Below are 13,531 nucleotides of genomic sequence, written 5' to 3' on the forward strand. Positions count from 1 at the left end.
CTTCACACCTCAGGTGCTTGTGTTTCACTTCTGTGTTGCAAGAAAAAAAGACATTAAACTACCTCCAAATAGTGCATTCCTCCTTGTGCAGCAATAGGTGCTTGATTTAATTTGGCTAAAAGGGTTAGGACAGGATCCCTGTGAGAGCCTTTATGGTGTCTTCTCACCACCTGCCCTTCGCTGGGAGGATCATAATCCTGAAACAAAGAAACATAATCCATATAATCCTTGATCCTGAACTTTTTTTTTCCCCCCGTAGGAATCTGCATCATTCTTACTTAAGCTCACAATTAAGCTTTTTTCTTTTACAAAGGAAGTTGTTACAGTTTCCACATTCAGAACCTGTGTCATGATAATCCAGGCATCTAAAAGTAAGCAAAGTGACACACTGCTTTCTTCTTTTACTCTAGAGACATGCAAAGTCTTTAAAAAGCTTTATACCTAAGATTGCAATACTTTGTGAAGGACAAGGTCTTTTAAGTCTTCAAGTCCAGAGAACAGTTAAAAAAGTGGAGAATACTTTGACTTCAGAACCTTCCAAGACAAAGCATTACACCACCAGACATCAGATTAAAAAAAACTCTACCGATGTTTTAAGCAGCTTTAACTAACTCCAGTCTCAGCTAACCTACTTTAATAAATTAAGGACACGAGCAATTAAAAGATGGCTCAAAACTGAAACAGTAGAGCATAACCATGTTCTACTCTGTTTTAAGTTGTCTTGAAGTTAAAAGCACTGGAAATGAAAATGCATATTAGCTCTCTCTCACCTACAGAATATAAACCATTCAACTTTTTTTTCCTTTTTTTTTTTTTTTAAATAAATTAGTTTGTACAATGGGCTTTTAGGAGCTATGAAATTCTAATGATATTTGTAAGTGTACAGTTTAAAAGTGTAAATTTAAGGCGTAAGTTTATAAATGAAAATGCTTAAAGGTCTTCCAATTTACAAAGCTGCTCGAGGCAGACTACCACATTAAATCCATTCCCTTACCATTTCATTGGCATCTTGTAAAGTACTCATTAAGCTCTCAGTGACGTTTGGAAGAGGCAGTCCTCCTTCTGTTAAGGTTGGAAAATATTTTAAATTAGAAATATTAAAAAACATATTACTTGTATGAAAGGAAGCTTATGTCACTTTCTTCAAATCATTGCAACACAGTGCTGTAGTAAATTTGGAAATTGCTGCTACCGGATGTGTAGTGTAAAAACAGACTTCCAGCTTCCAGAAAATCACTCTTACACTTTGCTTTCAATAAAAATTTAGTACCATGTGGGACTTGTGCAAGACAGTCCAAATTATTTTCGATGTTGATTTTATGACTCAGCAGCAGATTTAATCTTTTTTTCATTAGTAAGCAGGTTCATTTTGTTTTTTTGTTGAAAAAGAGCAATGTCATCTTTTAAATTCATCCAAAAACATGAAGTGAAAATTAAAGGTCAGGTTTGTAGTTTTATCTGATAATGTATGAAACATAATTCCGGTAGACTGGATGAGAACTGTATAAAGAAAAAAAATTCCAAATTCAAAAAAAAAAATAATTCCACAAATTTGTTTCATTAGTTACCTCTTGCAGCCAGCATCTGGCCATAGCTGAACACGACCTCCCCTTCTGAGATGGGTCTGTCTGCAGTTTCTGTTTCTGTGAGGGTAAGACTACTTTCCTGCGTGGACTGCTCAGAACTAACTGTAGATGCGGCTGATGGAACCTGTGGTTCACAAGGAAGCGATTCAACGGGCCTCGGTGATGACTGCCAAGATGGAATAATCAAGGCTTCTGGTTCCTCATCATTAGCCACTGACATCTCACTAAAATGTAAGAATATACACCATGTACACACCAAAAAGCACAGAACATTACAGAGTAAAAACTTAAATTAATATTGAAAATAAATTAATTTGCAAGTATTATTTTCAAATGGAAGAGTGCAGCACTTTACAGTCTAGTCTAAGAATCAACATGCTTAGATAACATCAATGAATTTCTAGCTATAAATAAAAATTACCACGTGCGTTCCCATTGAGGCAATAGAAAAGACAAAATGCTAATAATACAGTTTTTAATTGTCACTACATTTATTCCTGACATGTTACACTATCAGTTTCATATTCAGTGTGACAGCGAATAAGGACACCTACATTCTGAGAAAAGTCCCCATTTTACATTTTTCCCAAAATATAAGTTAAGTATTTCAGAAAAAGAATGCTGGTTTATCTCAATACCTCCTTAAATATACTTTGAGTAGTACTGTCTACTGGCTTTTTGAGGATATATTTATTTCTTAATAAACAAGAAAACCACGTAGCCTGTTAAACTCACACAGCCCTGGGATGGATTGGTTCTTCAGCTACAGGACTGGGTTTCTCTTCTTCCAGAGGAAGTTCTGCATCATCCCATGGGTTTGGAGGCTTTGGTTTCCCCATTTTTGCAGCTTCAGAGACCCACTCTGAGGCAGGAGAACTTGGCGTGGCTATTCTAGGAGGCGTATTGATAGGAGTGATCACAGGTGTGCCAACAAGACTAGCAGCAGCTGGAATATCAGTTCCTGCATGTGTGAAGCCAAATTTCAGATCAGAAAGGAAAGCAGGAAGTAGCACTTGTAATGTTTGTGGTATCTTTTTGATAGACTAGATTAAGGCTAGTTTCTTTTAAGTACAGTGGTGGCATTTGAAAGAGCTATAATAAAATCTCAATTGTTTACTTCCTTTAATAAGGGAGACTGCTTTGCATTTTAAAAACTATGCTGCTTTACTTGGAGAGTGTAAATTTGGCTCAAATAACATTAGGAACACAGGAAGGAGTAAAAGACAGCTATTTTTCTAATATGAAAGGTGGGGGGACTAGGGGAGTGGAAATCACAATGTGCATGAAGTTTGAAAATAGAACTGTTACCAGATAGATGTTTGCTTTTTATACAAATTAGCTCATAATTTTTGTATTACATGAGTCCCCACTTGAATCATAGCCTCAAGAATGTTTATCCTGAGAGATAACATGTCTTTGAAGAAGAAAATTAAAGGCAGTAGATTAAAGCATATTTGCTCCTTCTAAAGTTCAATTATTATTTTCACTACCTGCTTCTTTCATTTTTTCTTGTTCATGAACATCTCCACCAATTTCTGTAATAGATGGAGAAGACTCTGGAGTTTTGACTGGAGGCAATTCTTTTTCTGAAGGTGGGGTTTGTGGTGGTGTGGCCTGGGGTGTTGGCAATGGAGTAGGCACAAGAGACTCCTGTGGAAAAAAAAAAAATTGAAAAATGTAATGAAGTTGTTATCTCAATGCAAAACTCCTATCTTCCAAGTATCCCCAGAGTTAGTACAGCATTGGGGAGGGAAAAGGAGAGAGGGAGAGAGAAAGAAGTTATCTCTAAACAGGAACAGTCATTGCTTTAGGACACGTGCTTCACAGATCTAACTCCTCCATCTAAACATAAAGTTGCACCAGGCTAAATTATTTGCCTGGACAAAAGAAGTTTACAAAAAAAAAAAAAAAAAAACAACAAACAAACAGTAAATTATCTTACAAGAATTATTATCTTACAAGAATTTTAAGAAAGCATTTGATACAATGTTAAGTAAGAAAATACATCCTTACATGGACAAAATTGAATCAATATATTTACCACAAGAGAAATCAGTTAAAGGTAAGATTACAAACAATGCAACTGCCAAGACGGTGAAGCACTGAAAAAAGCACAGAAACTTGTTCTTAAACAGTTCTTAAAAAATAAAAATAAAAAATCAGTGATAGAGATGAATCTGACAAGCAAGTATGATGTTGGTTCTCATTCAGCCTGCTACAGAGGAACGTGATGGATCTCTCCAGTTCTGTTTTCTGATATTTCATAAAGAAAACAAGATAATCAGGCTAAGGAAGGCTTCCAAGCTATTTTCTGAAGAATAAATCCTCAAACTGATGATTAACAACTCTTATGGGAAATGAAACATGCTAACACATTTAGCAGTTCACACACAAACACATGAAATCATGAACACTGAAGAACCTGGTAGCTAGACTTAAGTTCTAGATAAACTTCACAGAAAAAAATGGGTAGATCAAGAACACACAACTACATATTCAAGAACTTCTGCTATAAACTAAGCATAAATAGAAAAAGGGGAAGAGAAAAATTACGAATGTACAAGTTAGCCAAAGGATAACTGTTAGACAGACTGTTTCTAACTAACAGTTTCCACCAGACTGTTGGAAAAAACTTAAAAAATAACAAAAATAAAAAAGAAGGCTACCTGAGATTGCAATTAAGGCAGGAGACCATTGCTACTATGGCACAAGGCACTAAGGAAACCCCATCTTGAATACTTTATTATTGTTAAAAATGTGTATTAACATATAAGTGCTACCCATGGTCAAGACCAAACTAAATTGGAAAACACAGAAGCACTGCCCATCAGCGCGAGTTGAAAAACAAAACCTGTATGGACGATTGTTTCATTTAGCCTAATCAAACAAAGGCCAAAAAGGACAAAACTAATCACTAGAAGTAAGTAAATGAATATATATAGTAAAGAGAAAACAACCATTTCAGTTAAGGACATTTCAATTTAAGCTGGTGCTGAAATAGGAATATTTGAAAGGGCCATTAATTAATTCAGAATGGTAATGAGGAGAGAAGTTTCTGAGTATCAGAAGAACAAGATCCAAAGAACAGCCCTCTTTAATCCATAATGGAGTGAGGAAGAGCCCTTTGAATGCAGACCTTATACAACACGGGATTGTAGCACAGCCATGCCGTTATCAAAATAAGAGACAGCTGTCATTTAGTTATCAAAGGGAACACAAAAAAATATTCTTTATTACAGGAAGCTCTACTAATCATTTAAGTGCTTACTAAAAACTACTGAACTTAAAAATTAGAAAGAATTAATACTTGTTTTTACATATATTCACTGTAGGCTGCCAGCCTGTAAGACCAAAAATATCAATCGGATCAGTTTATTTTTTACTTTTGCAACTTTGCAAGAAAGTACCATACCTATGTTATATTCAGCAAAGTGAGAAAGCTTTTGTCTTGTTGCTTGTTGGGCTATAATAAGGAATAATCAGAAAATGCAAATCACACACGTTCAGCTTCAGTCTTTTTCTTGTACGTATCAGTACCACCATCCTACCAAGAAACTATCCCTTAGGAGATGATTTAGTGGGTGACATTGGTAGTAGGGTGATGGTTGGACCAGATGATCTTGGAGTTCTTTTCCAACCCTTATGATTCTATGAACTTCAGTAGGAAAATTTAAGTAAAACACTCTTACCGTCATAATTGCTGTACTTGGAACAATATTTGTAGCAGCAACTGCTTTCTGAGCCTGCGTGTTACCCAGCATGGTCTCAATTGTCTCGCTGAGAGCTTCGTTTACAAAATGGCTAATCATTTCTGAGTCCACTGATACACCAGCATTGACAAAGAGTTGAAAGCCTCCACCACCTGCAACTTGAACTGAAAATGAAGGAACACAAAGCACACACACAGGCCTCAGTTTTAAAATGTGTACTATACTGCAGCCATGCATTTTATCCCCTATGAACTTTTAAACATTCCTTTGAAGAAAGTGATTTTTGTACTTTGTAGATGAAAGAAACACTAGAGAAGCAATTCAGGGTCACAAAAGAAAAGCAATTCAGGGTCACAAAAGAAGCCAGTAAATAGCAGTGACATCATAGGAAAAATGCATTTATCTCTCATTATCACATTTTTATAAGGGAAATAATTTTTGACATATCTATTAAAAAAAAGCAAATAAACATCACAAGCTCAGCAAAATGCTATGCACATGCAAAATCTAATTTAGATGGCCAATTTTTGCACAATGATTTGTGCATTTTGTGTGTTGTGCTTTTTTTTTTAATTTCAGTGGTCTAATAACACTTGTTCAGTCTCAAATTAAAGTATGCTCTTTTGTATATTAAGAGTTTCACTGGTACAGCATAATCTGCTCTTGGGCACAGCTATCTAGAGAACTTGTTAAAATTAGCCTATGCTTGAGAAAATCCATCCTCTGAGAACATTAACTCCTACTTACCAATGTCAGAGGTTACACTCTCGCTGTCTTCCCCCTCTGATGTGCTAACACTGGGCACTGTTTCTTTCTGAACTGGGTACATCTCACTGATAATTTTTGCCATTATTTCTTGTTCCACCCTACAAAAATAAAATGTGTATAACTATCAGTAACCATCAAGACACTTCGAAGTATACAAAAGAGTATTCTTGTCACAAAATATAAGGAAGTTCAAAGGAAAGAGAAGGGAAGAGAGGGTGAGGAATAAAGGGAAAGTATTCTTACAGATTTCTTCCTTCTTTCATATATATTCTGATATTTTGTTATGCTGCAACTCACCAATTTATCAACCTGTTTTCTATAGTTTCTCTCCTTTCAATCAGTTTATCCAAAACATCAGAAGACTGTTGAGGAGCAGATGCCACTGGAGGAAACACAGGACCGCTGTATGTTGGCGAGGCAACTTTAAAATGTCCATTAAGCTCTAGAAGAGGCTCAGTGAATTCTGGAATTTCATCCCTCTCCTCTTCCTGATCCTAAAAAATAGTTAGTAAATTAAATTATAATGTATTTTTGGAAGACAGTGTCACTGAGGTAACCATCAGATTTTTTTCCTCAAGAAACAGTTATGTGCATATCGCAGAACACAAACTACATTCTCCCTTCTTATTATATTGCAGTTAATTGACACGATTCTAAACCTAGCAAATCATAAATCTGCAGAGGCATAAGGGTATAAGAACTGCTGGGTAAAATAACAGGATTGGGCTTTTATTTCTCACACAGGGCAGGGAGCCAACGGTAATACTAATACTGGATTAATTAACTTGTGACATAACTGTTTTTTTTTTAATACGTATTTGAGAAATACACCTCCTTAAAAAATAAAGCAAGCTTAGGAAACTTTTTACAGTCACTTGTTGGATTAGTGGGTTTTGTTGCTGGGTTTTGTTGTTGTTTTGGTTTGTTTTTAAAAATTAAACTTTCTGGCCTGGCTGAAAGATACATTGCCAGAAGTGTGCAGAACAAGCGTGCAGTCATTCAAAGCTCTAATAAAGTTGCCATCACTGAAGCAAGACATTAATAATTTATACGTAAGTTCCATATACGTTTATAATTAAGCTAACTTAGATTGCTAAAAAGTTAGGAGACATTTCTGGGCAACAAATTTACAAGAGACATTTTGAATTTAACCTTAATGTACTACTCTGTGCTCATTAAAATGTGTTTCCAAAGATATCACCCTCCTTTTTCCTCCTGTGTGCACAGACAGCACGAAGTCCCCAAAAACAGTCACCAACCCATCGCATTGTACTAAGTGTCCCCTGATGTAAGAGAACCTGTATCCATCTCTCATAAAATTAGAAGCAAACATCTCAAAAACTAAAATAATTCTCTACAAAGATTGGGCATGCTGAAAGGAGATGAAGAGCTGAGCCCCAAGTTACGAGTGAAAAGCATATTACGGTGCATAAAAAAGCTCACTATAAATCTACATTTATTAAGAATGATCTCCAACACACAAAGGAAAAAAAGGGTTTCTTTTCCGTTATATAAAATAAATTTACTTTTAACCAATAAAAAAATAAATAAATTACTTAACATGAAAAGAAAGGAGAGAAGAGAAAAAAATGACTAACAGTTTCCCTTCTCGTTCCCCAATCCAGCATTAAAATGCTTCTCTCCTACCTTAACATACTTTAAAACTGAAAGGTCAGACAGATTTCCATGACGAGTATTACAACAAATAGCTACTGGAGAACTTTTGGATCTTTAATGAGTTTAGAAAGTAATCTTTTTTTCAAATAAAAGCTGTAACTTACAAAGCAGGCAAAATAGAATATGTATATCTGGGGAATCGCAAACAAAGATCTCACAGTCATTCTATGCATTCATTCAGAAAGAAGACAGTAAAGTTAAACTCAGAATGGCACTGGATGACTTGCAAGCAGATAAGCAGTTCGTTCTGTTAGCATGTATGTATTCATAACCATAACTCATGCTGACAGCAAACGTAAAGATGTCTTTGCCCAGTGTTTCATTATGCATTTTCTTCTGACTGCACTACTCCATAAATTTTCTTTGATGTTGCCTATTTAATATAATCTTTTCTGAAAGTATGCAAGATGCAAACATCTGGATTAAATAAACCAAGTACATACAATAAATCTTGCATATAATTAGTAACTTCTGACGAAGTTTCGCAGTTCTCCTGCATTTCTAAATTATGAGCACAAAATATGTTATATTTAATGGCATACAAATCCAAAAGAAGGTTATATTTATTTGGGGGTGATATATTATCTCTGCTGAAATTCTTAAAAAATGAAAGAAATCAGCATTTAATTATAGAGATTGAACATGCACATATATCACCTTGTAGACCAATCCTGAGTAATCTGCACTCAAGTCTGCATTTTAACTCCCCGGAGACTGTTGAAAATATCTATCACAATTCCCAATCAAAATATGGCATAAATTAGAAAGTCTTTCAGATACGATTGGAATATTAATCATTATACTTTCTTACAAAGTATCAAGCTTAAATTATATTTCCCAAATTACATTCAGATAATTAAAAAAAATGTTTGAGATGATTAGGTAGTATGGATTAATTTTGTTCTGTTACCAAGCACGTATATGTGTAGACCTTTATGAAAGCTATCCAAAACTTAGTCACAGATTTCTAAAGCACGTCTCCCAGCAAGGTCAGATTGCATTGCAGGTGCCATCTATGAACTTCCACCTGAAGAGTTGTATGTGTAAAAAATCACAATCACACTGTCCCACAGAGCATTTCTTGGAAACCGAGGTTAAGGTGAATATGTTTACTCTGATCCATCCCCAGAGGTGTTCAGGACTAGGTTGGATGAGGCCGTGGGCAACCTGATCTAGTGGGTGGCATCCCCGTCCACAGCAGGGGGGGTTGGAACTGGATGATCTTTAAGGTCTCTTCCAACCTGAGCCATTCCATGATTCTATAATCTCTGCAGGTTACACATTTTGGGGCAGTATTCAAGCAAAAATACTGAGAAATACGTCCCCACCTTGCAACTAGTGCACGTTTAGAAAGAGCAAGGTGTCTGGCTGATGCCTTTACAAGGCTTTTGCCTTGTAAACTTGTCAAAGTTATTGCCAGTTGTGGCTGCTCATGCTCAGGAGGCTAGAATCAATAAATGTGTAAGTCCATTTGGGGCTCACGTTAACTGAACAAGTACCACACTCTGGAACAAGACAGTGTCCATGCAAAGGTTGGCATTATGAAATCTCTTCTGTGCAGACAGTCTGAAGAACTCACGTAGGTACAACCATGGATTAAAAATAAAGAAGTGTGTAAAGCAAAGCTGTAACAACCCTTTTTGCTTTATTCCATAGGTGAATTGTCTTAGTATGAAATAAGAGGACCCAACTCAACTGTTCTGGAAAATGTAATTCTGGGTCTTCAGACGCAGTTGGTGAAGTTGCAATGGGGGAACAACACACATCCATCATCGCTGCCTGTGGCGGAACTTGCATTTTACAAGTTGGGACACAGTGCATCTGCCTACAAGAACCAAGCACCCCTTACCAGGGCTATTGCAGGTGAGGGATCAGCCCCAATATCCAGGCATGAAACCCAGTTCATGGATTGACCCTCCAGAGATCCTTTAAGGCTCCATGGGGATGTTCTGGGATAGTAGGGAGAGGGAGAATTACTAAAGGATGTAGGGAAGAATATTTTGGGACACTACAAATTGTATTGTTTACCAGAAGGAACCATAAAGGGGCTTTCCATTATGCGTGAATGTAAGGAGGTCAAAGCACCAGCAACTGGAGTCAGCCCACAGGTCCTGGGGCCTGAGTGCTTCTGGTGCCAGCAGCGAGCACCAGCAAGTATCAATCCAAAGCAGCCATCAGGCAGGACAAATGGTTTGGGAACCAGGTATGGGACAGCTCTACGTCTGGGCAGGATACACGTGTGTGCACAAGTTAGAAGAGTTAGAGTCAGTCCATCCTGAGCTGCTGGAGAAGGGAACGGGATCAGCCCGGTGGTGCTGTCTGAGTGCTGATCTGTGCAGCCACCCCTGTGTGCTTGTATACGTGCACTTGTGTATTGCACACCTGTGTTTGTGCGTGTGCCTACCGGCAATACATGCTCAGTCTCTTTACTGGCTGGACCTGGAACAGGCATTGCAGCAGCCTTCCTTTTCTCAGGCTGCCCCGCTTGGCATCCCCTAACAACCGGCATTTCAGCTCCTAAGCAGCTCTTGAATGTGTGTACCTTCTGGGTGGAAAGGTAAAGCAATGCTTAGGAAAGGGAAGTGCCTGTGCCAAGGTCCTAAAGCTTTTTTGTGGCATCCATCAGTGTAAAAATAAATAAAAATTCATGCAAACATATACTCTCTTCAGTTCTAACATAATTAAATTTCCATAAAGAAGGGGGGGGGACACAACAATAAGTTATTTTCCCATATAGCATTTTGTGCACATTCTTTCATGCATCTGAATCAAAGTTATTGTTATAAGAGTTATTTTGATGTCTTAAGTACTCCTGCCACTCCAGAGGTTGATTTTATGCTTCCACATTGTGTTTGCCTTGCACATTTTTAAGAACTTTGTCTGTATGGGCATAAGCCAAACATATGTTTCACTTGGAACATTTTTTGGTATTGTGATTAAAATATATCCCATTGCCAAAAATAAAAGATAAAAGCAATCCAAGAGAAAAACGAAAAAATAAAGGACAAATAACTGTTATTCACATTAAAAAATTGTGTGGGACTTGCGCCCAGCAAGAGGACAAGAGGCAACGGGCACAAAGTGAAGCACAGGAGGTCCCGGCTCAATATGAGGGGGTACTTCTTTACTGTGAGGTTGAAAGAGCACTGGAATAGGTTGCCCAGAGAGGTTGTGGAGTCTCCTTCTCTAGAGATATTCAAAACCTGTCTGGATGCCATCCTGCACAACGTGCTCTAGGTGATCGTGCTCGGTAGGGGGGTTGGATGAGGTGATCTTCAGAGGTCCTTCCAACCTCAGTCATTCTGTGACTGCGATTTCTTAAACAGTTTTTGCTGTGCCAATAAGAGAAACTTGTCCAAATAGATTTAATTCCTCCCTTCCAATAACAAAAGATAATTTTGGAATAAAAAAATAAACCATTTCCCCACTTTTGAAAGAAAAACTACATCTTTAAAAATGTTTTAACTAACTGATAAGTTTAAATGATAAATATTAAAAATAAAATCTACTGTATTCGCCTATAGGCTACAGAGTTAACATTTAATGTATGCTCTAATCCTGGGATCAGGAGCACATAAAACGGGTTTAAACAACAAAAACAACTGGGGTAGATTTTGACTAGAACAGAGCAAGTCTATTCACCAGAAAGAAGTTTGAGGAAAAAACATATCAGGAGGATACTAGCAAAGGACCACATTTTCAAGCTCCTGATGACTTGACTTAGACTTAAACGCAGCAGGAGACAAAAGCTGCCATCTTCCACAGAGGCAAGATACTACACAACAGCTGGGTAGGAGCACCTTGCTGCCTTTGGAGGCAGCCTTTCTCAGCTACTGTTGAGTTTCTGCTTGTGCTCTTAATCCAGAGAAGTGAAATACAGCCTGGTTCACCAGACTCCAGTGTTTGTCAGCCCCCACTCTGACTGACAAGCAGAGTACTTGTTACCTAAAAAGACTAAACTGTAAAAGAATATCTCCAATAAATCCATGCCATCATATTCAAGAAACATCAATGCTGTTAAATATGCACAGACATCCTAACAAGACAAGACATCGAGCAAAACAAAATCTTGTCACCTCTTAATGGGCCCAATGAGGTAAGTAGTACGTTACATACTTATATCGCTTTAAAAAAAACAACAAAAAAAAACATGAAAATAATTTCTGACTAAAATGAGATATTATACTAACGTGTTTTAGGACCTCCGAAACATATACAAATTGTTCTATACTAAAATTTTCTAAAATGGGAACCTCAGAAAATACTTTCACATTTTAAAGTTTCCATCATCTCACTTAAAATCTGTAAGAGCCTCTTATATATGCATTACATTTAGAGCTTGAAACTGTGAAATCTAAGTGCTATAATCACCACTGATTTTAGAGGACTACTTCTATTTCTAGTGGATTCTAACACATATAAATAAAAGCCAATTTTAATTTTTTACTGTAATTCTTCAAAGGTCCTTCACTAACATACAGGAATTTGCGATATTGTTTATGGCACTGTGAACAGTTCAGTACTGCTCACAATGGGTATTTTTAAAGTTGCTCATAAAGCACACTCATTTTCTACATTGCATTTTCCATTATGATAGAATAATATAAAGCAAATAGAAAAACATTTAGAAGGAAAGGACATCTTTGCAATATAATTACCTGCATAACATCGGTAACATCAATTAAATTTGTTCCTGGAAACTTTGTGTCTTCTTCCTCACTATGTAAATCTTCTGGAGTCTATTTATAAAGACAGATGGAAATTATTAGATATCTCATGTTGGCGGAAAAGAAAAAAAATGCATGAGCAGGAAAAACTTCATGCCGAGAATGCAGTTAAATTGTCAGTCTTGTCAACAGCCTGAATCCAGGAAAAGTGCTTTATCTATCTTAAAAGTTAAGAGAAATTTCTTTGCATAGCATAAACAGAGCTTATTATAGCTCCTTGTTGTACGCTGACAACTAAACCTTACTGATATTGAATCTAATGGAGTATCTCACCAACGAGAGCTCTAGGGCAATACCTCTAACTTATTAAAAAACATCAGTAACACAAACTACTGCAAAACATAGCATGCAAAAATCTGAAAGTGTCTTAAGCAATTTGCTTGTGTACAATTTTACAGTGTTAATTAATAATTAAATTTTAAAATAATCATTGTTATTTTCGCCACTGGTCTCTGTGCTATGCTGTGAATATCATGACCATAGGACTCCAGAGGACCTAGCTCCTTAAGTCAAAATGGCATCTGAGACACAGAGAAAACAGAAGGTACAATAACTAAACAGAAACAATCAGTGCACCTCCGTGCCTTATTCAATTCACACTGTCCAGTCTGTGCAATGGACAAGACAGAAGTCCACTGGAAACGTGCCACCCTGCAAATATGTGCCCTAGTTTACAACCTTATCTTGCAACACACAGCAGTAAACGTTTTAGTTGAACAAAAGCCTTCGTTACTGCTTAGATTATATTAAAAACACTTTTGAAAAAGGTATGTGGAAAGAGAATGGAGGGAACCAGTCAGCTCCACAGCCTAACCATGTTGTGTCACCTATCCACACACATTAGAATACTAATGACAGGCTACGCCTGCATGTCACTAACCACTCAAATATGGCCAAGGAACAGACAGAGGAATGAAGAACATCCTCAGTCTTCATGAGGAAACACTGAAACCAGGATAAGACATTAAGACATTACATTGGCCAATAAGCAATTACAGCTCTTAACAAGGCACAGGTTTTCACGATAGCGATTTAATCTTGGAAGAGCATCTTGCTACAATTT

General features: G+C 37.0%; 1 protein-coding gene across 8 annotated transcripts in view; it reads right to left on the reverse strand.

Annotated features, from left to right (window-relative positions):
- KIAA0586 (KIAA0586 ortholog) overlaps positions 1-13,531 on the reverse strand; it is a 70,349-nt gene that overhangs the window by 34,614 nt on the left and 22,204 nt on the right. For all 8 annotated transcript variants that reach the window (XR_010832034.1, XR_010832035.1, XM_066998498.1 and 5 more), the window contains exons 19-27: positions 12,400-12,480; positions 6,362-6,558; positions 6,044-6,162; positions 5,276-5,460; positions 3,077-3,236; positions 2,322-2,547; positions 1,569-1,810; positions 995-1,062; positions 63-197 (exon numbers count right to left, since the gene is read on the reverse strand). Coding sequence is in view for 6 of the 8 variants with exons in the window: in XM_066998498.1 (XP_066854599.1) it covers positions 63-197; positions 995-1,062; positions 1,569-1,810; positions 2,322-2,547; positions 3,077-3,236; positions 5,276-5,460; positions 6,044-6,162; positions 6,362-6,558; positions 12,400-12,480 (1,413 nt within the window). In the remaining 2 variants the exon portion in view is untranslated. The remainder of the gene's footprint in view (positions 1-62; positions 198-994; positions 1,063-1,568; positions 1,811-2,321; positions 2,548-3,076; positions 3,237-5,275; positions 5,461-6,043; positions 6,163-6,361; positions 6,559-12,399; positions 12,481-13,531) is intronic.

This window comes from Anser cygnoides, chromosome 5 (assembly GCF_040182565.1).
Source record: "Anser cygnoides isolate HZ-2024a breed goose chromosome 5, Taihu_goose_T2T_genome, whole genome shotgun sequence".
In the NCBI taxonomy this organism is placed as follows: domain Eukaryota; kingdom Metazoa; phylum Chordata; class Aves; order Anseriformes; family Anatidae; genus Anser; species Anser cygnoides.